Here is a 24,101-nt window from a genome sequence, read left to right as displayed (position 1 = left end):
AGTTTCTCTTATTTATTTGATGGATGTAAATGAAAATGAATTGTTGTGAAATAAAGACACCTAAAAGGTACTTCTAAATAGCATGAACTTGAAATTAATTGCTAGATTTCATGGCTTTCATCACTAAAGAATTCAAATAGGACTTCCCTGGTGGCACAATGGTTAAGAATCCGCCTGCCAATGTAGGGGACTCAGGTTGGATCCCTGGTCCAGGAAGATCCCACATGCCTCGGAGAAACTAAGTCCGTGCACCACAACTACTAAGCCTGCACTCTAGACCCCATGAGCCACAACTACTGAAGCCCGCATGCTCTAGGGCCCAGGCTCCACAGTAAGAGGAGCCACCGCAATGAGAAGCCCACGCACCACAACGAAGAGTAGCCCCTGCTCACCGCAAGTAGAGAAAGCCCGTGCACAGCAACGAGGACCCCATGCAGCCAAAAAAAAAAAAAAAAATTCATTAAAAAAACCCTCAAAATAGTAGGAATGTTACTCTGATAAAATTTTTTTTTAATGTTCTCTTATCTAAGCCAGCATTCTCTCATTTATTTCATGGTTGTATGTTAAGTATCCTAACTGAATCAGTATTACTTAAATAACATACAGGGCACTACATTTATTGTATTATTCTTTTTCTCCCTCTTTAAGACTCAATGATGAGGCCCGGCAGCTCATTGCTGAATTGGGGAGTACATCTATTACTCATCTTGGTTTTAGAGACAACTGGATCTTCTGTGGTGGAAAAGGTATTAAGACAAAAAGCCCTTTTGAACAGGTTAGTGTCTTAGGCTTTCATAATTAATGGACAAAAGCAATTGTGTGAAACCATGAAGTGCCTATTCCTATCCCAGTTATTTGAAACTTAGATAAAGCAGACATTAAATATGTTCGTGTATTTTTCATAGGTTCTTGGTAATCAAGTATTTGAAATAACCGTGGCACTATTTTGATTTTAAACTTAAAAATAGTCAATTCTGCATGAAAATGTTTTTCCTACATGACAGTACATTGGCATATGATTAGTTTTATCTTAAGCCTTTTAGGAAGTTGGTTATTAAAGATTTTAATTGAACTTACGTTACTGTAATCAATTAAGTTTAGAAATACTTTAGAACTTAGTAGAATGTAAACCTACTTTTGACTAACAAATGATCCTTTAAAGACCATTTGCAGTGTTTTGTTCTTTCAGCTGTTCTTTGAAGGTCTGCTACTACAGGCCAGACCCCAAGTGTTGCTCATTTAATATATTGAACAATAATTTATATGTAGATAGAAGTGTTACTGAAGTGAGTATGCATAAGTATGTTATTGCAAATATGCAGTTCGCTAAAGTTTTAAAAACTGTATACTATGATTGTGTTCCAACAGCACATAAAGAACAATAAGGACACAAACAAATATGAAGGATGGCCTGAAGTTGTAGAAATGGAAGGATGCATCCCCCAGAAGCAAGACTGATGTGGAGAAAATTGAAGGGAGCATACTTTCACTTGCTAATGGGAAAGCCCTAACCGAAAAACTACATGTAAATATTTTAAGAGCATGCAGCCATCTCGGTGTGTGCATGACCATTATCTCTTTTGATACCAGGATTATTTATTGCTAACGTAAATAGACATCTTTGTAAATAGTCATCATAATGAGCAAATCACTGAACCATTTCTAAGCACATCTCCCTAATGGTACAATGTTCAGACTGCAATGATAATGGCATCTTTTAATTCTAAAAGCATTACACAATGGATAACTGAACAGATTTGAAAAATGTATTGATATATATACTAGTCGCTGTGAAAAATCTATCATGGAATAATATGGGTTTTAGGGAGGAGACTTTGTTTTCTTTTTTATATATATATGGCCTTTTGATGATAGTATCTTTTAAATTAAAAAGATATTGGGCTAGTTGTGTGTGTAATGTTACTTTACAGTCTGACTCCCCTGTTGTATTTCTTTTCTTAGTCTTTCTCTTTCCGTCCCAAGAAACCTAGAAATAAAATATGAAAACTTGTATCAAATATGTGAAAAGCACAACAGAATTCTTCGTTTAATGTACACAGTAAAGAGGAAATATATGAATGTAGGTGCATCAGGGTTGTAGCTTGCTGGATTTTGAGTTAATAGTGTGCATGAGTTGATTTTGCATAAGCTATAGAGTAAGACGGGGGTGGGGGTGGGGGGGGGCAACTCTGCAGAGCTGAGGAACCAGGCCAAGTCCCTTCCCCAGCCTTGTTAGGTCATTCAGGACAGCATGTCAGTATAGTTAGAGCAATACTGGCCTAAGTTTTCCTTATTTAAGTGTCATCAGCAATGACCAAGTGGTTTGGAAAGAGGCATGTTTTAATGTCACAATAATTTTGGATTGTAAACCAAAAAATTCTGTATTTACTTTCATCTAACTTCGTAAGAGTAATTTTTGCCTGAAAAAATAACGACATATTTAGAAAGGTCCTGATTACTGATTGGGACTGGTGCTGTTTAAAAAAATAATGTTATTTGACACACAATGACTTTATACCCAATTCTACATAAAAATATAAGAGATCTACCTTTTGTTAACTTAAGATGTTCACAAAATGACTCAACTTTTAAAAATATTAGGGCATTAAATATCTATTGTGTGTGAAGTATCTTAAACTGGAACATAAAAAATGTAACGATCAAACTGCTATTCCCAGTAAAAGGCAGCACTTCAATTTTGGATCTAAATTTTAGATGACTTATATAAGAAAAACTAAAAGCAGTATTTTTTATTTTGCTATAAACCAAGGTGGAAGTTATTCAGCTATTTCTTAAATATCAGTGAGTTTGGGGGTACTGTTTCTTCCCTCAAACTGAATGTAATTCATGAATAAATGCACCTTACACATCTAAACAATTTTTGTAAACTTTTCAGATTTTTGGTGCTGATATGCTAAATCACATTCAGCATGTGTGTTTTGACATTTAAAATACTTCCCTCAATTCTGTAAATTAAAAGAATGGCTATTTTACAGTTCCAGGGATTGTGAAATAAGTGTTGCTTTTTTATTAAATAATGAGAATAAATACTCTTGGTTTTGCATTGTGAATTTTTTTGTATTATCTGGCAAAATAATATGCCTATAGAACTTCACACTGAGGTTTGTCAAGTGTGTATTGTACTGCTTAACATGCAAAATTAAAGTCATTCCTATGGGTAAACACACTGATATCCTCAGGATATATCTTAACATGGGTAGAATTTAAGTATCTAGATGGCAGGACATCCCTTTCAAGATAAGGACTATAACATGATAGCTCTGTGGAGGTGTATAAAATGCCAAAAGAAGGGATAAAGATTGATTATGTAACTGCTTTCATGCAGTTTGCTATTGTTTCAATTCTGCCTTGTATACATTATGTCAACATGCATAACTTTGGAAGCAATAATTTTACTGTATTTTATTTTCAGATAGCTTTTAAAAATCAGCATTGTAAATGCAGCAATATCATTTAATGTTCAGAATTTTCATTAAAATCAAAAATTTGGCATTGACACTTTGGTTTTTTAAATGGTGTTTAAGGACTTATGGATGTGTATTTTTTATTTGTAATCATAGAGGCTGTCCCAGAACAAGTATATTATAATATGCCTGTTAAAATTCAGCAAAGACAGTAGGAAAATAAGTGATATGGGGAAATTAAACAAAAATTGAGCCAGAATCTTTATATTCCTGACTTTAACTTGTTTATCAAAGTTTATCACTGTTCTTTCTATATTGTATTTGTTTTGAAATGAATTAGCTGATATTTTATCATTTTTTGCCAGATGAAGCTCAATGCCTTTAGCCTGAAATGCACTTTATATTTAGTTTATACAAATTTTAAATAGGTTGACCCCCCCAAAAGATGATAGTTTAATTCAGTTTCATTGACACTCCCCATTCTTAAATGAAAGAATGAGAAATGTGCTGTGTTCAGTTTGTAGAGCAGTTGAAAGTGGAATGCATTTACAATAGTTTAAAAAATGAATATGAAAGGGGAAAATTGCTTGTGTTGATCAGGAAAAAGATTTGCCACTTAACCTCTTCAACTGGACCTTCGACAGCAATAAGTGCATGTAAATTAGGAGTTGTAGAATGAAGTTCCAGATCTTCCTTTTTCTAAAGCATTCCTCAGAAGCGTTCTTTTGCTGTCTCTTCCCAGGATGATTTTTCTGTTGTAGACTTGCTTTTTGATTGGCACATGCCAATGGCTGGTTAATCTGTTTCCCTCAAAGCTCCCTCAGTTTAACCTGGCCTCAGCCTCTACTATTGCTTCTCTCCCTGTCCCCATCTCCTTCCTTGAGGTTCCAGTGAAATCAAGAGTTAGATGGAGCGAAAAGCAGGCAGGCCTGGGCCGGGAGTATCAGGGAGCAGCAAAGGATGGTGCAGCCAGCCTGGTGAAAGCCCGTCTGGAATCTAAGAGATGTCCTGCCCCAGAACCTTCCTCCATTCCAGTGAGGGGCAGAGTCGTGGAGGGCAGCTGTATTAAGGAAACACTTTCAACACTAAGATGTCTCTTCTGGGAGTGCTCAGAAAGGAAGAGGGACTGTCAGCCCTTTGGGTAGAGACAGAAGAGAGGTTTCTCTTGGGTTTGTTCCATGGGTAGTTTATAAGCAAACGTAACACAGCGAAGACAGTCTTCCCAGTACAGCTGGTTCACAGGTACAGCGGGCTGCCATCGCTAAGCTCCCTGCTCAGCTCTGCAGAAATCATGCCTACCGCTTGAGTGTATTGACTATTGAAAGAACAAGTTGAAACTCAGTTGGCAAAAGATACTCCCTTTATTAGGGAAAAATGGATTTATGAACCTGCAAGCTTCTAATGTTCCATATAATCATCCCATATTGTTTCACTTGATAACCAGAGAGGCACAGGGCCTAAAATCTTCAAGAGGAGAGAATTCTGTAATTCGACAGGGTAGCCTACTGGCTAAGAGTACGCAGACCTGCCTGAGTATGTGTCTCTGTTCCACCATCAGCTACATGAGGACCTTGAGAAAGTCAGTATCGTCTCCTGTAAAATTGGGATAGAACTATGTATTTGTGGTGTTTACCAAAATGCTTGACACAAACTACTCTTTAAATGCAGCTGTTAGCATTTCTATTATTGCTATGTCTTTTGCATTCTAGTAATGTTTTAGCCATAGAGGAAAGTTAAGTCAGCCTCTTTAGCTTTCCAACCCCATCATACCAAGTGTTACGGTCTGAATATTTGTGTCCCCTCAAAATTCACACGTTGAAACCTAATCCCCAATGTGATGGTATTTGGAGGTGGGGCCTTTTGGAGGTGATGAAGTCATGAGGGTGGAGCCCTCATGAACGGGATTATTGCCCTTATAAAACAGACTCCAGAGAGCTCCCTGGCTGGGCTTCTCTGCCATGTGAGGACGCAGTGAGAAGATGGTCATCTGTGAACCAGGAAGCAGGCCGTTTCCAGACACTGAATCTATTGACACCTAGATCTTGGACTTCCCAGTCTCCAGAACTGTAAGAAATAAATTTGCTCTTTATAAGCCACCCAGTCTGTGGTGTTTTGTTATAGCAGCCCGAACAGACCAAGACACCAAGCCAGAAGGGAACCATTAAATGACTAGGGTAGTAAGATCATGAGAGAGGGGCTTCCCTGGTGGCGCAGTGGTTGAGAGTCTGCCTGCTAATGCAGAGGACACGGGTTCAAGCCCCGGTCTGGGAGGATCCCACATGCCGCGGAGCAACTAGGCCCGTGAGCCACAACTTCTGAGCCTGCGCGTCTGGAGCCTGTGCTCCGCAACCAGAGAGGCCGCGATAGTGAGAGGCCCGCGCACCGCGATGAAGAGTGGCCCCCGCTTGCCGCAACTAGAGAAAGCCCTCGCACAGAAATGAAGACCCAACACAGCAAAAATAAATAAATTAATAAACTCCTACCCCCAATATCTTCTTAAAAAAAAAAAAAAAGATCATGAGAGAGGCTACAGCTATTCACCCGAGGTTCTCCTTAACCTCCTAGCCCCTGCCTATATACTACCAACCCTTCCACTCTGACACTGAACTCCCTTTCATGTGCAGAATTCAAGCTTTTGTTTATCTCCATGCAGCTAGCATTTCAAATGATCACATGATGTAGTTTCACTTGCTGGCCCCCCACAAGTATGTGAAGTTATGTGACTTCAGCCAGAGGCAGGGAGTGTTTTCCGATTCCTTCCTGTGGCAGCAGCTGAGTCTCATAGGACACCCTGCTGAAGCCCCAGCCCCAGAGAGCACACAAAAACCTCCAAACTCTCCACCCAACTCCTGCACACGCCGGGGTGGGGCGGCCATCAGGTCAGAGAAGATGCTGAGACTTGGCTGACCCCCCCCTGCACCCCAGCATTTGCTTCTTGCTCAGAGGGCCTGTGAAGGTTCCTACCTATCAGCAGGGGTGCCTGGACAAAAGAAGAATTTTGAATGAGAACTTTAAAACCTCTTTTAAGTTTCTGGGATCAACACTTTCCTTATAAGTCTGTTATTTGAAATTTATTCATTGGACTTTCAAACACATTTTCAGCAATGCATTATGTGTTCAAATGCAGTCCTGCTTGTCTACCTACCACGCAGGTGCTGTTGCTACTGCTTGGATGTTACCTGATCAGATGAACAAGCTCAGTACTGGGGCGAGGAACTCTTTGCCGGGTCTTAGCCTTCTGCATCACCAGTGGAATGAGACGACGGACCTGGAAATTGGCTTCTCTGCACCCCCGTGTAGAGGGAACCTGATTAGAGAAGTACTGTGTGCTTCATCTGACAAGAATAGAAATGAATTTCAAAGAAAATGTCTTGCAGGTCCAAGCTCTGAGCAGAGGAGAAGTGAAAGCAAACGATGCTGAGGGGTAGAAATATGTTCAGTCTTGGGAAAGGCAGTGGTCCCTGAGGGTTGTGATTCTCATGGGGAGGCCCTGGGTGGAAGAAGAAGAGAGGTTGGTGAGGATTTCCTGAGGTGTGAGGAATGAGCCCGTGTGCCCTTGACCACGGGGAGTGCACCTTTCCCAGGTGACTTTCTGTTCTCCCTCAGGGAGAGAACCTGAGATTTAAGATCAGTAAATGAGATGACACTTCAACTCCTATAGAAATCTGAAACTTTTGGCCTGGGAATGGGGTTGAGAGCCAATTCTTGTGGACTGTTAAAATCCCATTATGAAGAAAAACAAATCCCATTATGAAAATACCCTGGAGAAGTTCCCCTACAGTTCTACAGCACTGGGATTGTGGGATGGGCACAGTTATAGGCACTGTGGCAATTGAAATTCTGACATTGTAGTTAATATACTTAGTCAACAAATTTTAGAGTGTAGTTTCTCAAGAAGTTATTTGGGGGAAGAAAAAGTGTTTAAGCTAGCAGAGGGGAGAATTTTTTTCTCAGAAAGGTATCTTTCAGCTTGTAAAAGTGTTCAGCCTGGGCCCATTAAACATCAGGCATGTTAAAGAGGATTTATCACATTTACTTTTTCAGTTTTCCCATCTTGCTATCGTACCATATGCTATTTCTTGCCTTGCTTGCATAGAGCCTTGTGTGGAGCAAAAATGAGTTGTTTGCCAGGGAGTTTGAGATCAAGCAATTAAAATGGGTAAGACTTTAAACTTACACAGTGTTACATGCCAACTATATCTCAAAGCTGGGGAAAATATAAAAACAATACAACTGAAAAAATTTTTTAAACATTTTAAAATTATAGATTATGTACTAGAAATAAATATGTAATTATTGACTTACATTTTGTTTATTTACACTTTTCCTTGGTTACGAAGAGTTCAGGTGTGTTTAAATACGCAGTGTTTAAACTGAGTGATAAATTTAAATTAAAAATTCAGTGATATTCCTCTTTTATCAAAGAGTAATTAAGATCTATAACGGGCCACCCTTCCTTTTTCTTAGCTAAACATGGCGGGGTGGATATGGGCCATGATCACAGATGGCTGTTACTGACATGCAGAAGAGAAGGCTTCTTGGCCTTTTTGGAGGTGAATCACCCCTAGGGTTCAGAATGGCAGTTTAACAGAGGGAAACAGGCAGCCCTATATCCCCGTTCTCCCTGCTCTTCCAATTCTCACACACAAATCAGATGCTTTCATTTCTTTCTGCAAATTTAAAAGTCACATGTGAAACTTTGTGTTGACTTGGTCCACATTTATTATTACTCTCCCTTTACAACAAGTGGGAGAGGCTGCTCTTTCTAGCATGATTTTGTTTCAAGAGATTTTAATCACGCAAACCATCTCTACTGGTTTTTCTTTGGATGTGGATGTAAACTATTACCAATGGTAAATTTCATCCATCTATTAAAAATAACACCTTATGTAACAATTGGCTGTAAGCACAACAATCAAAAGGATGTAAGTATTTATTTAATGTCGCACTAAATTAGTTTGATCTTCACCCCTAGTCATTTCCTTTTGGAATGATTGTTAGGCTCTTGAAGTATAATCCAACTGTTAGCCACATTGTGATCTAAAATAGAAGGCAGTTTAAATCATTTAGAGTTTAGAAATCAAGAGGCAGTGTATTTTAATTACATTTCATGGTGAATTCTAAGACCTCAATTCTCCCATCACTTCTCTCCAGCTTCTCAACCAAGTTTATATAATCAAACCAGGGAGGAGCACCCCATAACTGTCATTATGTTTACAAATCCCCAAACCCTTTAAATGGTATACTGTAAACTCTGCACTATTTTGTTTCTGTGAGAAGCGCAATAACGATATGATGGTTAAGGGCACAGTCTCTGAAGCTAGTCTGTTCTTTGTGACCTGGGCCAGCTACTTACCTCACCATTACTGTGTCTGTTTCTATACAATAAAGACCACAATAATAGCACCTACTTTATGAGGTTATCATGAGGATCGAATGTCTTAATATATACGATTTACTTAGAACAATGCCTGGTACATAGTAAGTGCTATCTAAGTGTTTACTAACATTATTTTCTTTTTCAAAGGTGTTGAGTCCTTGGTGTACCACTGTGTTCCCTTTCATGCTGGGCCACACATTTGTCCTTCTCAGTTTACCTCATTACCCTACTCCAAGAAATGTTATGACTTGTCACATCTGGTCTATACTGAAACTGAAATTTTTAAAAAAATCAAGGATCTTAGCCAACTTTCCTTAGGAAAGTCTTGTCTTGCCGAATATACATGGTTCCTGGAGATATGATTTGAATTTTTCTTCCTTCAAGTCAGCTAAGTGTATTTATAGTGTTCTGGATAAGTAACTGGCTCCAAATGGTGGGTTTAATTCCTCAGTATTTGATGGCCTTTGGAAGGTGATGCAGAAAAATACCAGCAGCTCACCAAATTGCCTATAAATAAATATTTTGATGAAAAGCTCTTCTGGTTCCACATCTTAAGTAAAACCAAATACATCAGTACTGACAGCACTTCAGAAAATTAAAGTGTTTCTAAAATATTTACTGTGAATATCATGTGGTTACAAAGCTGCAAAATAGGGTCTTAGCATCTAACTTACATAGTTCAATTCCATTGTATTCTTAATATAACTATCATAGTTTCTTAAAAAACAAACAAACAAAAAACCACCACCAACAAAACCAACCATCATCTAGATCATGAATAAGGAAATAATGCCATTATTTGTATTCAAACAAATTAAAGTGTTTTTGTGTTGTGTAAAGTATTATTATCAGGGAAATGCTTTAATTAACCAACTTCCTTATCCAGAGATTACAGATAATGCTGTTTGATACGTTTTTCTTGATCACATTTCAAGATAATCATCATTGCCTCTAACCATTGCCTCTATTAAGCAGTTCCCAGTTTACAAAATGTTGAACTCCTAAATTGAAAATTAATACACTAGAGTGTAACTCCATTCCCCTTTTATCATCATAAAGGGCATTTAAACAAATCAAGACACTTTTTACCCACAGTGATTGGCAGTGAGCCTGATCCGTATGATACCAGAAAGCTGTTTCCTAAACACATCACTAGAACTGGGGACTGTCCAGCATAGAGGACCCTTTATGGTAACATAACCTCCTGGTTTTTCTCTGTGGACTCATCCCTTTCCTATTCTCAAACTATGTGGGTTTAGTTGGAATGAACCCCACTGCCATTTCCCAGCATGGGTCTTGATTGCTTTAAAATGATCAGTGTATTTATCATCCAACCCCAATCCCCAATGGCCATTGTGATTGGCTCAGGGATAGGCACATTAACCAATCAGAGCCAATGATGACTTTTGCTGGGCATTCTGAGAAATAAGTTTGCCCTCTCTCTTGTGTGAGCAACCAAAAAAAAAAAAAAAAAAAAAAAGAACTCTCCCTTTCCTTAGAATGAGTAGTAGAAGAATGTTAGATCTGGAAGGAAGTGTGGCAGCCATGTTGATGAGAAAAGCCGAGAGCCCAGAGCTGCTGAGACTAGGATATTGGGGGGGGGGGGTTGGCACAGAACCCTGTGGAGCCTACAGTCAAAGACAACATCACAGAAGCCAGCTTCTTTAGGCTGGAGATGGAGAGACCTGAGCCCTGGGAACATGGTGTGAGCTTTTGGATCAAACTTCACCTGAATTGGTCACAACTCTAGGCTTTTCAGCCACTGAGTCAGTACATTTCCTTTAATGTTTGTCAGTCTGGGTTGCTTTTTTTTGTTACCTGCACCATAAGGAGCCCTAAACCATGAAGGCACAATAGCCTAAACTGGATAGAAGCATTTGGGCCCCAGAACGTGTATTTCCAGGAGCACCATGCTATTACCTATACTACGATGGGGACTGGGAAGGAAATGGGCCAAAGCTAGGCAGTCAACCAGTAAAACAGGTGAGACATTCATGGATGGCTTCCATGGTGATGCCAGGGAGACGGAAAAGAAGAAACCAAAGACACAGCTTGGGAGTTGGGAGTTCTTGCTCAGGCATGTGGGGGTTGGGGGTGTGTGTGCTAATGGCTGAATAATAGTCATGTATTTGTGAATTAAAGTCTCCCTGGTTCTCACAATCGGTTGGTAAGTTAATTATGAAAAGTTTTCTAGTTGATAGAAAAAAAAATGGTCATTAATGGAAACTGCAGTCTTCATGTTTTAAGAAAGAGTGCTTATTTTCAATGCAGATAAAATAGATTTACTTTGCAAAAAAAGGCATAAGAATAAGTGTCTATTTTTCAGGTTATTCTCATCAGTGGATGCTAAAAAATGGTAAACCACTCTTAAATAAGCACTGTATTTTTTCATTTGTCATTTTGGAGTCTCTCATTCAGTAAATAGTAATTTTGTTAAATTTTAAGGGTCACAGTTAAATGTTTAGCCTTGATTTTAATATTAGATCAGAGTCATTTTCCAGGGTTTGCTCTTTTTCACAAATTATTGCTTTGCCTTTTAAATAAAATTGAAAGGAAATAGAATGAGACCAGGGTGAGCAGGGAAACATTTCTTTAGCTTATTTTGAGAAAAAGAATTTTCTTTGTCCATTCTGAACTTAGAAAATCTATTTTTTCTATATGATACTGAAATATTTAACAATTCATAAAAAACATAGCATTTACATTAAAATACCACCTTAAATACAGCCCTGTAATTTTCACCAGGAACCTTGTAAAATATCATGAATATACATGCATGAATACTAAAACAAGAAAGACCACTCAAAATTCACATGGAAATGCAGCATTTCCCACAACATAATAAATATCCAGGATATCAAATCCACAAATTGATCATTATTCTGATTTAGATTCTTTTTTCCAGTTAAGACTTTTACTGTATAATTTATTATAATAACTTTACAAGTTAAACATAACTAATTGAGAACAGAATTCAACTAATCTGACTGCTGAAATAGCACAATTGTCAATATATAGCCACATATTTTAATTTACAACATATAAAGCTGCCATTTTGGCAGGAAATACACATCCATATAACTAACTGCTCAGTGAACTTCTTTTTCAATGTATGAAAAAATGTCAAAGTTAATAGTATGAAAGGAAACAGAAGCTACTATTATTTCTGAGATAATTTTATTGCCTTAGCTCTTGGGCTTTGGCAAAAAATATCTTAAGTTTCAATATATATCATATAACTTAAAAACATTATTTACAAAATATAAAAAAATTTAACAAAATACTGTACAAAATACTGTCTTTACACATTTAAAGGGTGCTTTTCCTTTCAATGTACGAGAGCCCTTTATATTTCTACCTCTGATTTTCCCACATGCTTTCAGGATCCCTTCCTCCAGTATTTCAGAGCTGAGTTTTTAATAGTGGAAGCTGGTCTATAATGAAAGTGTGAAGCCAAAGATAAAGGTTGCTATATACCTCACTGATACTCTTCTAGATCAATTCTCCTGGTTAAAAGTCATTTAAACTCCAAATCATACATTTTGCTTTTTACATTTTGCTTCTTACATCTTGCTTCTTTTGTTTTGTCATGAAATATCGCTAACAAACATGTTTTAAGGGTGTTATATCACTTACGAAGATTCTTTCTTCTGAAATGAGTGAAAGTGTTAAGTAAGCACCCACCGCTTCTGTTAACCTGTCCCAACACCTTCTGTTTCTATGCACCAACACTTAGTATGATTTCTTCATAAAAAATACTCAGAGAATGAGATTCATGTTTACTGCTCCTTGCTGCTCTAATAGATGTCTTTTTAAAATGACTAATATTCACCCACCACTATTGAGTTCCATAACCAAGTTCCATAGTCAAGGATCTTATCCTGAGTATGGACCAGGTCTCTCGGCATGAAGGCTCTTTCCTGTTCTTTCTTGCTTACGAGACAGTTTATCTTCCTTGCCCCTCAGTATCTGTTCCCTAAACCACGAGCATATGAACTCAAACTTTTTCAGTTTTAGAATCCCAAGAAATCTACATGCCTAGTGTGTGACATTGACATCGATCAGGTAAAGGGACTTCTGAGAGAGCCTCGAGGATCTGGGAATTCTGAGGAGGCAGGTGTCCGGCTCCCCAGCCCAGCACAGTGGGAGCCACTCCCGTTGTACGTCTGTCACTGGGGACTCTTGCCCAAGGCTGGAGTGGTTACTTGCAAGTGTGGACATCAGTCATGCTTTCACACCTCCTGCAGCGGACATAGCAGCACCAGATAAACTTGCACTCGCATCGCTCCACGTGCCTGACCACGTGCGTGTTGTAGCCCCTGCCGCAGCAGAGGAGGTTGCAGCCGTCTGCGCCCTCTGATGTGCGGTTGCACTCTCTGCCTTGGGTCCCTGGGATCCCGAGTTTCTTGTCCTCTACACAGTAATTGGGAGACTTATTAATGTAGAGCAGATCATCCTTGTGGATCGGTATTTTCCTCTGATCTTTCTCTTTCCTGTGCATTTTCTTCTTTATTTTGTCTGAGATTTGGACACTGTTTTCATATTTATCCTTCAACAGACGGCCAATCTTTTCGAAAGAAGACATGGTTTTCCAGCATGTTTTCACAGCACAGGAGCCGGAAACTCCGTGACACCGGCAGTCTAATGACATCAACTTGGCGACAGCCTGAAACCAACAGGAATTGAGTGAAACATCGTTCATGAAGTGTTTTACTCAACAACAGAAGCACTACCAGCCTAATCACTTAACTTTCTGGATCTGTTTACTCCTGTATAAAAACGATGGTTATATATTTCAATTAAAATTAAATAAAATAATAATAGTTTAAAAATACTTCAATTAAATAATAGAAATAAAATAATAATAATTTTTAAAAATAAGGATGATTTTGCACGTAAAGGATCTTTTAGATGGCTTAGAATTCAAATGTTTTGTCTTTCTCTCCACCCTACAGAACAAACCTTTCTGAGTCTAATTTAAAGCTGCAGACCAGGCTAATAATGTTAACAGAGATTAGCTGAGATAACAAAGGGAAGCTACTTTTATTTCTAATCTCTCATTTAATTTTGGGTGTGAGAGAATGTTCATTAGTGTCTCTATGTTCCCGATACCGTTCATTTTAGCACCTTGCTTCTCAGAGTGTGGTTCATGGACCAATAGCACCAGCATCACTTGTGAGAAATACAGACTCTCAGACCCCTCACCAAACCTGCGGAATCAAAATCTGCATTTTAATAAGAGCCTCAGGTGACTTGTATGCACACAGAAACACCTGTGGAACTTTACAAATAACCCCTGAGATTCTTATTTAGTTTGTCAAGGTGGGGTCCAGGCAATGACTTCTACAAAGCTGCTCAGATGATTCCAAGAGCATCCAAGGATGAGAGCTACTGAACTGACAGTTCTCAGGTTTGATCACTGCAAAAGTCAGTTATAGGGCCTCCCTGGTGGCGCAAGTGGTTGAGAGTCCGCCTGCCGATGCAGGGGATACGGGTTCGTGCCCCGGTCTGGGAGGATCCCATATGCCGCGGAGCGGCTAGGCCCGTGAGCCATGGCCGCTGAGCCTGCGCGTCCGGAGCCTGCGCGTCCGGAGCCTGTGCTCCGCAACGGGGGAGGCCACAACAGTGAGAGGCCCGCATACCACAAAAAAAAAAAAAAAAAAAAAAAAAAAAAAAAAAAAAAAAAAAAGTCAGTTATATTCACAGGGGTTTGGGGGGATATGTTATCCCTTGCTCACAGAACACATGAGAAATCCTGACTAATCAACTTAAGTTGGTCAAAAGAAGGGGTTGGAGAGTGCAGTGGCTCCCAGCCAATTCTTCCCCTCTTCTGGAAAATTAATTCAAAACATATGTCCTACTCTTGATGGATCAGTAGCACCCTCCTAACATAGAAAAGGTATAATATTTATATGATTTTTCAATTCTAAGTGCTGAGTTATTCTGTTCAGATAGACGAATTCAATGAGATTACATACATGGGTTAGAGTCCATTGCCTGACACACATTAAGGTCAAAATAAATGCCCCCTGTCCCTGAAGAAGAAGGTACGGTAAGAGTTGAGATAAAATTTCAAATGGGGCTAACTGTGCATAAACAATACAGAGATTTCTAAAATAAAAGTTTATAGTTCTAATTTCTTACATACCGGCCAGTCAGCATAACTTCCTTCAATCCCCAGAGGATGGCAGGGCAGATTAATAAATCGTCAGGACTAACTGGAGAGTTGACATTCTGTCAACAGGCTGGGTAAAATAAAAAATGGATCTAGCCATTCGATAACTTGGAAATTATGTGTGTAATCTCGCCAAATAAAGGAAAAACCCCACCGCTTAAATTCCACTTACAGTTCTTATCAAAACTATAAAATGACAGGGGTTTCTACTTTGTTATTTTGTACCACAGTTGACATTGACATGTTTGTGGAATGTTATATTTCCTAACAAATTAACTAAAGTTTCTGAACTATCTAATGAGACAGAGTATTTCAAACAATTTGATATATTTGCAGCCTTGAATGAGAGCATATGGTATTGATTTGTGTAATATTCAATACTTTTTATTAGTGTTTAAAATAATAAACCGAACAACATTTAAACACTGTCTTTTATAGGATACGACACATACGCTTGTTTTGAACTCATGAAACTAAGAAGCGAATAGATATGTCTATTTCTTATTATCTCAGGTAAAATTTACCTTTCAATTGAAAACAATTTGGCACACAAGCTTATTTGGTTAAATTTATGGCATTTGATATTCACAAAGCCTTCCACTTTTAAAAAGTCTCCAGGCAAATAAATGTTCAAATTAATGTGATCTGCCTACTTTTGTTCAGATTTTAAGTGCCCAAAGGATATGAGAAAAAGAGAGCTCAATCAATGCCAGGTAACAGCAAAACAAATTGTCCAAAGAAAGCCAAAAATCTAAGAATGTAATTTTATGTGTTTAAACCTGATCAACGCTCGTTACAGTCATCACTTAGTGATTTAGAGCTGCCTCTCGCTCAGATTCTTGACTGAGGAGCTGACTTTTTCTTTTATTAACCAGTTCAGACATCACCTATGGTGTTGCCAATTTGCAAAGCATGGAGGGCAGAATAGATGCTCACCAAATACTCATTGAATGGTTAGTCTAGCTCACTTGAACAGTTTTAACTCATCCTCTGTTGGTAATCTGAATCAAGAGGAAGTCATAAAGACCACTTTCTTCAACAAAAGAGTCACTGCCAGGAAGTCAGTGATATTGGGGGACCCTGATCTGGCTGGGTTTTCCTCCAATTCCTCAGCCCACAACAGTGTTAGGAGACAAGAGTGACACACTACTGCACAGGTGTGAAGGATAAGAGGGAAGACTGATCTTGAATCCAGGGATACCACCTGCTGAATTTGAATCCGAATTTGGGGGAGATTTTCCTGCCATAGAAAACTAGAAACTTTTAAATACGTGGAGTTAATGAAACTTTCTAGAGATATTTTTAAGGAACTTAATTCTATTATCTTTCAATTCCATTACCTTTTTGTCTTTAATGATAAGTATAAGAAAAGAAATAGTATTTTTATTATATATGTGAATACTTTTCATATTGGTATTCTAGGATAGAAAGACAAAGAACTTGACATGCAATTTAAATGATTATACCCTTGTAAGACTCCAAGGAAGAAACTTGGACAAACAGGGATAAAATAAAGCAATGCAACCACCACTAGGAGAATGTGATGAAATGTAGAGTTCAAGGGCAGATAACATGTACACACACACACACACACACACACACACAGAATTTAACTCTCAGAGCACACTTTCATAAATTATTTTACTTGATTTAGTTTTATAGGAAGAAATGCCTTGCATATAGTAGGTAGTTCATGAACGTGTACTTGCTTATTATTCCAATTTGACAGAAAAATAAATAGCCTGGTTGAGACACTTGTCTTCCATAAGGATAGATGGTAATATATGATATAAAGTCTTTATATGCAGCAGGATAATTTTGGTAGAACAGAGACAAATGAAAGTGGAAAGTACAAATATATTTAAGGAAATTGCATGAACACTCCAAAAATATATATTCTGGAGCTTTTCAGCTAGGATTCTTAATTGATGTCAAATAGCCATTCTGAGATGCAGTGATAGCATAGTGATTTTCTAACAGGAGAAGTAAGAGAAGAGCAAGCGAATGAGTTGTGTGTGGTTATGAGAAAATTCCTTTCTCTACTTCGCTGAGTTGTTAAGGTTTATAAAGATATTAACAGAGGAATGTTTTGTTAACTATTACAAACAGATGTGCACATTTTGGTGGAATATTTTTAAACTATGGGAGAGCAATTAGGAGCATAGCATTTAATCTACTGGGCTCCCTATGTTAAGTTTTGGTTTGATAAATTTCTGATGAAGTGAAATAGGAAAGATGTATCATTAACACTTAATGTAAAACTAGAAACTGTTTGGGAAGTGGTCTAAGGAGTTAGTTTTGACTCAGAGGTAACACAGCCAGAGGTGATTGTTTTTCGGTAGGTTGCTTTATCCAAGCTTTACAGAAATGACTAAAAAAAAACCAACTGTTATGGAACATTTTGTGACATTTCATTTGTCAACTATCAGATGATCTGTTTAAGTTTTTACGAAAACGGTGACATAAATTGAATGGCTAATTGTAGTATTCCTATTTCTCTGACCCATTTTGTCCCTTTCAGTCCAAAAATATATATGAACCTGCTGTAAAGCAAAACACTTGTGTGTTGTTCAAGCACTTGTAAACATTCTTGAAACGGATTAATGAAATTTGGGGTTGGAGCCCATGCCACTTTTTTGAGTTACTCATCATAAAACAAATTATGGAGTAGGGAAACTTAAAAGTTTGTGAGGTGAACATGGGAAGAATGGAAATATTTTAAGCACACCAAAAGAAATACCTATAAATATTCCAAGTCACATTATTCTCAGAAGTTCTGCCCCTGGAAGACATCACATCGTTCTGTTAGACAATCACCATTCGGCAACATTATTCTTGAAGTCATAACTTTAGGAATGGTGTCAGAAACCAAGTGGGAATTAGAGTATTTAAGGTCAGCGGTTGGAAAATCATCTATTCTGCTCACAGCACTACTAAGTGCCAGTACCCACATTTCTCTGAACGTTTTCCTACGTTTTGCGTTTGGGATTTTGAGATAAGGAAAATCAGCTCAATTGAATGCAGACCTTGAACCTTACTCAGAAGGATATACCTATTAGATTAAACTGCTAATTGCCAATATTGAAAATGTAGTTTTTTGTTCTTCCACGTTAGGTAATATCTTGGAAACCTGGTTGATTTTTGTTGTTGTTCCGGTGCTGGTGCTGGTGTTGGTTATTTTTGTTTGTTTGTTTTTTTGACCACCAATGGAAAGAAAAATATTAAAATGTTTTGAATTGTAATAGTTCATGAGAAAAGACCAATAAAAACATCAGTGTAGTACCCTCAAAATATCCAGGTAATATTTTGTAATATTTTAAGATTCCATCTAGACCAATGTGGGGAAAAAAAAAAGATTCAGTAGAGAAAACTGAAATTTACACAAAATGCATATATACCTAAAGGCTGAATTTTTTTTGGTGTAATTAGCATAATAGGGAAAACCTCAGTAAAGTGAGGAGATTGTTTTATTGCCAACAAACAGTAGATTAAAATTGATGCTGAATAGTTGTATGTTTTTTTAAAAAAATCAGAATATAAATAGATCAAAGTTAATAGTTACAGAGGCAAATATTGCTACCTAATTTGAAAAAAAGCCACATAAGATGGAATAAAACTAAATAGCTGTCTAATATTGCTAATAAAAAAACATTTTAGAATATTTTAGGACTTTTCATAAGTCTGGAGACAACTTTATTCAAAAGAATGAATTATAACATGAGTTTGAAATTTTGTTTTCTGATTAAACTTTTTTAGTCTCTACCAAATTATTTAAAGAATGACTAAAGAAGATTTAAGGTCTAAGGTGATACTAAATATTTATTCAATTGTTTTCTTGTTTTTAAAATGTATTAATTTGACTTGATGTTTTTCTCTACTTTAGAGTTTTAAAGAACAAATGTTAATTACCTTTAACCTCTTTTATATTAATATGTTAGAAATAATAAAAATTCCTTTATTGGATATTATTTAAATTGAAGCAAAAACTCATTCATTTAATTATTTTTATATGTAAAACTTTATCAAGAAGAGACCTGTGCATAACTATGGTGTTAGCAGGAGTTACTTTAGTGAGATAAATTAACTTAAAATTTCAAAACAAAAAAATGAAAAGCTTACACAGCTATTTACTGACTTTCCTATTTTCGAATCTTACGCTTTGATTCAATATTCAAATAGAACTGAATAGTCAAATTTGAATTTGAAGTGTTATGGTGATATATTTATTGAGTTTTCGGTTTTTGTATTCTAAACCAAAGTGTTAAGTAAAGAAAACTGGCTGAAACTTGCAACTATTCCAAGAGAGTTCCATTTATTCACTTTCCAAAAATGTAAAACAAATGCAGCATATACTTTAAATATTCTTAAGAGATACTGCAACTCATTTTAATTTATTGCAGGAGAATGTGGCAGATTGCAATGACTACTTTGGGACCTTTACAGGTTATTGAATATTTACAATAATATAGGATATGTGGTGATATTCCCATCCTGAAAAGATTATTACAAAATAGAAAATCTATATTCCTAAGAGAGGTTTTGACTGTTTTTGGAAAGTCACTATGAAGTACCAAGTAATTCAACTATGTTGTAGAACTCAAAGCTTATTATGTTAATATTCATTAAGGTAAATACATAAAAGTTAAATTAAGCTACAAATTTACTCCACTTTAAGAAAATTTAGCATTAAAAAATTCATAAAAGAGGCTAATTAGATGTGATTCTTCAAATTTCCCTCTCCCTAGATCTTTAATATATCTATATTTTTAAATATCAAAATATTTAATATACCTATAGTTGCTTTACATTTATCTGTATTTATCAGTTTTTACAGTGGATCTACATTGCTCTATAATAACATAACTACTTCCCTTAAATAAATTTTGTTTTACAAAAAATATTAATTGAGTTGTGAATTCTTTAATATATTCAAGAATGTTTTGCTAGAGAAAGTAAGCACAGAACTGATAACTTCTTTAGATGTCATTGCCTACTAAAATATAGATTTAAAAATATAATGAAAATTCAAATTTGAAAAAAATGAAATTTGATTCAGTCCCGTTAGAAAGGCAGATACTGTAAGTCTTATTCTGGCTCTGCAACTAACCATCTAAGAGGGTGGAATAAAATGACCCAACAGGCACTTGTACTTCTGTTATTTTATAATTGGTGTTTTAGGTATACAAACTATACAATCACAAATATATTCTATAACAAGATTCAACTCACATCAGATGGAAACTTAAACTAGATCAATATGGTCAGTACAGGCTCATGAAAGAATATATATATATATATATATATATATATATATATATATATATATATACTTGCTGTTATATATATATATTAAACATACACATAATTTTACATACACACACACACACACACACACACATATACATATATATTCTTAGACTGCAAGCGTTTGGTTTTTAAACCATTTTGTCAGATTGATCCAGAAGCATAATCCTAGTGTTATTTACCTAAAGGCACTGGATTTCTATTCCATTTTCTAATACATACCTGCCTTCCAGCTTCATTGTTATGTAGGTTCATTGCTAACAGTACTTTGCTTTCTTTTCCCGTGGTGTTTCTGAGGGGGAAATCTAGGAACTTTCTGCTGAACCACATGCCATACTGGACATCATCAGAGCAGCCCCCCCAGTGCCAGCCTTCACTTGCTGAGCCGCCGTTCTGCAAGGTGGTGTCACAGGAACACTCGGTCATGTTGCCTGCACTGCATGACCTGGTCACAGAATGCACCAGGCCTGCAGCCATCACAGCATAAATAAATGCTGTTTCCTTGGTGCCTAGAATAAAACATAAGTTGCTAAATGAGTGAGTCATATCGTTCTCTGTTTATGTTCATAACAAAGTCTTCTACTTATCTTCTTATCAGGGAAGCAACTTTTCAATGGATGCTTTAATGAGTACATATTTTAAAAAGGACAATTTCATATTGTTCTCAGCTTTTAAAAAAGCAACATTAATTTTCAGTATGATTTTCCTATATTGTATATCATAAATTGTCCTCATACCTTAATATCATGTTTATTTTTTAAATTTGAAATGTATGTCAGCATCCAGCTCAGCACTTAACAGACAATAAAAATTCTATAAATACACGTTGAATTTAAAATCCCTCGTATGGATACGTAAATAGTGATACAATGCCCAAAGGAGTCCCGCTCACCCTTCTCGTTAAATTTAAAATGTGTTATCAGAAAACACAAGCTGAAAAATTTGGTATGACTTTTGTTGTATAAAAAATACACGTCAGAATGCAAATTATAATTAAGCAAAGACCAAAGCAATAAGGAGATAAATGTTGCAGTTTCCTTTCACATCAAAGACTGATTTTTTCAGGATATACTGAAAAACAATATTAATATGAAAGTTAAATATTATATAAATATTCTCATATACAGTATTATATCCTCTTACAGTATTAAAGGCAGTTAAAGATAATTGAAATGTCATCAGCAAAAAAAAAAGAATTGTTATCGAAAACAATTGAATATTGAATATGGATGTAACACACCTGCAATAGGTTTTGAGCTAAAATCTTTGAAAATTAAAGTCCCATTAAAACAGTAATAAAATGGACTAGAAGGGACTCAGCAGGCGACTTTTTTTTCCCCCCTTTGGAGATGTTTAGATTGGAGTAGAAACGTTATCATGTCGTTGTCCAATAAACCCTTTCAACAGCTGATGCCTCTACATTTCAGCAACTGTGAAGAACACATCATCTTCTTCTTTTCTTTTTTTTCTGCAGGGAGTCAGGGCTCCTTCGGAAGGGTGTGCCGGCCAAAGCGCAGCGGGGCAAAAGCGATGCTTTGGCGGCGGTGAGTGTAGGGAGCCGGCGGGGAAGGGTCAAAGGTGGAGGGGGAACCGAAATGAATGTGAAAAACAACTAAGAATCTTTCAGCGCCCAGGGCCTGAAATTCTTTGAATCTGCTGATACCTCTGTACCTTTATCCTTACCAAGTCACTGCTAGGCCGGTGGAAGTGGAACTTTGTGTTACTGCAGCTTCCCGCGCCGCGGCTGTGCGCACAGGAGGGAAAAGGTAGAAGGAAAGGAATAGAGGGGAGAACTAAAGTAGTGCTCGAGCTAGCCTCACGTGGGGCTGCCCGGGACAGTCCCTTTAAAATCGCCATTATTCCGTCTTCCCGGTGCTGTAAGGAGCCAACCAGCTTGGGGCTTCGCTGCAATTAGCCAGGGCTCGGTGCGCCGCGGAGCTGCTTAAATCAAAGCAGATGCGGCAGCGGCATTCCCTGCAGCCGACATCATGTTTCTCCAGCTGGTCACCCACGTAGGGGGGCGCTACGGGGTCCGAAGGGTCGGCGGGGTGGAGTGTCAGCTTTTCCCCAACTCCGGCCGGGCGCCGCGGGAAGGAGGAAGAGCTACAGCTCCACGCGCCCCGCTCGGGACCTGGGGTGTCACCCCGTCCAGGACCGCACCTGCACCCGGGTCTGGCTTCCGTCGCCCCCGATTTCATTGCACTAAAGGACCTCTCTGGGGATTTAGGGAGCAACGGGCCCACGCAAGCACTCTTTTTATTTACAAGAATTGGAGGACCTGCCCTCCGTCCCGCGCCAGCTGCGAGCGTCCCGGGCCTCACCGCTGCTCAGCTCGTAGCCAAAGAGAGGGCTGGTGTCCGGCGGGGCGGCGGCGGCCGCCAGGCAGTTCCATCTCTCGTATCTGAACTGGCTCCTGCACTCCTGAATGCCCAGCCGGGCGCCCTCGCAGATGCTCGGCAGCAGGTACGGTTTCCTCTTGCACAGCTCCTTCTGGCGGCTGTTCAGCGGCAAGTTGGCACAACCCAGCTTCTCCGGAACCCCAAAGGAGGCGATGCCCAACCACCTGTAAGACACGGCCGCCCCTAGCGTCAGCCGCTGCCCTGCTCTCCTCCCCAATCCCAGATGTTTACCCGAAATTTAGGTCGCCCGCCCTAGGGTCCCGCCTCTCCTCTCCAGCCTCAGCTGAAAGTTCCCTGAGGCTGGGCATCCCTTTTGCCACAAACCCCGTGCGCCCCTGCTGCCCCCGTACTCACATCCAGTTTCCTTGGGCTCCGCAGGGGAACAGCGCGAGCAGGGCTGCCCACAGCGCGCACAGGCGGGACAGTCCCAGGAGCGCTGCTCTGTCCATGGCCCCCGCATGGAGTCTCCCAGGCCCAGCCACTCCTCTTCGACCCTCCCCAGCCAGAGGCCCACCAGGACAGAGGTCAGTTCCCCAGCACCAAGTTGTCCCTCGCCTCCTTTCTCCCTGCAGACAACGTAAAAAGAAGGCCAGCCGTAGTAGGTAGGGGCTCTCAGCAGCCTTCTCCTCGCGAGCTGGGAGCAGCGTGAGGAAGTTGGGAAAGTGGCTTGGGGCGCTCCTCCCGAGACGAGTTGAAGATGTGCCGGAGATGCGGGAGCGTCCCTCGCATTCCAAGGTGAGAAACTTCTGTTGATGTAGCTCTGTCTCCATCGCCCCCGGCCTCTCCTCCCATCTCCTCCCCCTGGCCGCGCCTGGAGCCTGATTGGCCCAGCAGCGGCCCCTCATCTCATCATCCCGGCTCCCATTGGCTGAGAGCAGGCTCCGTGGGGGGCGCTCGGGCCCGCTGTTCCCCGACAGCCGGTCCAGATCCTGTGTTCCTGACCTGTCACAGTTTCCTGAGAGCGGGTCTCTGCGGGAGGGGTATTGATTCAACCCGAAGATTGATAGGGGCGCTTCTGTCTTAACAACCCTGGGTGAAGGTGTGGGTTGAATGGGCGATGTTTGAGTTCCACCCACCCCAGCCTCATTTGGATTAATGACCCTCTGGGTGGAGTGGATGGAAAAATCTCACTGCCCCCGTTTCTTTCCTCTCCTTCACCTCACAGGAGAATAATCTTTTTGAGTCAGTGTTGGTACCAAAAAATTGACCTTTCAACACCCTGCTTGAGGTCTCAACGTGTCAGGAGACTTTAGAGAATGAGTGAAATTCTTGTCAAGCTTGAGATCGATCATCGTCTGTGCAGGCATTTACTTTTATCGAAAGGGAAGATTCCAGCCTAGCATCTAATCTACCATATTTAAATTGTGTTAGGTGATTTCGTTTTACGGTTTTGCTTATTGTCCGTAGCCTTTGAGAGC

General features: G+C 38.9%; 2 protein-coding genes across 2 annotated transcripts in view; one reads left to right on the top strand and one right to left on the bottom strand.

The window, feature by feature from the left end:
• FAM3C (FAM3 metabolism regulating signaling molecule C) overlaps positions 1-3,048 on the top strand; it is a 46,476-nt gene extending 43,428 nt beyond the window's left edge. Inside the window, exons 9-10 of the mRNA XM_060108156.1 lie at positions 649-775; positions 1,369-3,048. Coding sequence (XP_059964139.1) covers positions 649-775; positions 1,369-1,458 — 217 coding nt within the window. The 3' untranslated portion in view covers positions 1,459-3,048. The remainder of the gene's footprint in view (positions 1-648; positions 776-1,368) is intronic.
• A 9,958-nt stretch (positions 3,049-13,006) lies between these two features.
• WNT16 (Wnt family member 16) lies at positions 13,007-23,132 on the bottom strand. The gene is made up of 4 exons (XM_060108718.1): positions 23,038-23,132; positions 22,606-22,847; positions 20,507-20,793; positions 13,007-13,471 (listed from the first exon to the last, which is right to left on the bottom strand). Exons 1-4 carry the CDS (start codon positions 23,130-23,132, stop codon positions 13,007-13,009), a joined length of 1,089 nt encoding a protein of 362 aa, XP_059964701.1.
• Between the last annotated feature and the right edge of the window lie 969 nt (positions 23,133-24,101).

The sequence above is a fragment of the Mesoplodon densirostris genome, chromosome 9 (assembly GCF_025265405.1).
Source record: "Mesoplodon densirostris isolate mMesDen1 chromosome 9, mMesDen1 primary haplotype, whole genome shotgun sequence".
Lineage (NCBI taxonomy): Eukaryota > Metazoa > Chordata > Mammalia > Artiodactyla > Ziphiidae > Mesoplodon > Mesoplodon densirostris.
This window is presented reverse-complemented; position numbering and strand designations above follow the sequence as displayed.

Bases quoted from the DNA above. Each gene is read 5' to 3' on its own strand.
- WNT16 (XM_060108718.1), bottom strand. From the start codon at position 23,132: ATGGACAGAGCAGCGCTCCTGGGACTGTCCCGCCTGTGCGCGCTGTGG. The intron at 20,794-22,605 runs GTGAGGCCCGGG...GTTTTATTCTAG, and splicing joins TGGCTACGAGCTGAGCAGCG to GCACCAAGGAAACAGCATTT. The intron at 13,472-20,506 runs GTATGTATTAGA...TGTTGGTTTCAG, and splicing joins ACAATGAAGCTGGAAGGCAG to GCTGTCGCCAAGTTGATGTC.